General features: G+C 43.3%; 1 protein-coding gene across 1 annotated transcript in view; it reads right to left on the reverse strand.

Moving 5' to 3' along the window:
- Positions 1–431, reverse strand: part of LOC119588596 (jmjC domain-containing protein 8-like) — an 11,977-nt gene extending 11,546 nt beyond the window's left edge. The window contains exon 1 of the mRNA XM_037937239.1: positions 139–431. Coding sequence (XP_037793167.1) covers positions 139–254 — 116 coding nt within the window. The 5' untranslated portion in view covers positions 255–431. The remainder of the gene's footprint in view (positions 1–138) is intronic.
- Between the last annotated feature and the right edge of the window lie 8 nt (positions 432–439).

The raw sequence follows: 439 nt of genomic DNA on the forward strand, positions 1-439 counted from the left end.
AGGCAAGGTTGGATAGATATGCGACACCAAAATATTACCATCATACTTCTAACATCAAAACCATTGCAAAATATCAAAATAAATCGATAGAATGCTTCAATTACCCATTCATGCTTCACTTGTGTACACATTACTTACCAGCCTCCGTCGTCATCCAACAAGTTCGACGCGGTCTCAACTTCCACACTGGTCAACAAGGTAAATAAAAGTAGTTGCAGACATATAAACCTGCAAATAAATGTGTAGTCTCCCATCTTTTGGGATTTTTCAAACGAGGCGCTCCTATGCCGGGTTGGCTTGTCCGCGTCACGCCATGGGTCTGTGGTTGTGGAAACAGCTGATTGGCGTTGACATTGGCTGGGAACCTCGGAGAAAACGTACTTGGTGCAGGGGTGACTAAGTGAGATGTACACAGCTGATTCGTATATATTTCACTTGA

This window comes from Penaeus monodon, chromosome 24 (genome assembly GCF_015228065.2).
Source record: "Penaeus monodon isolate SGIC_2016 chromosome 24, NSTDA_Pmon_1, whole genome shotgun sequence".
Taxonomy (NCBI): domain Eukaryota; kingdom Metazoa; phylum Arthropoda; class Malacostraca; order Decapoda; family Penaeidae; genus Penaeus; species Penaeus monodon.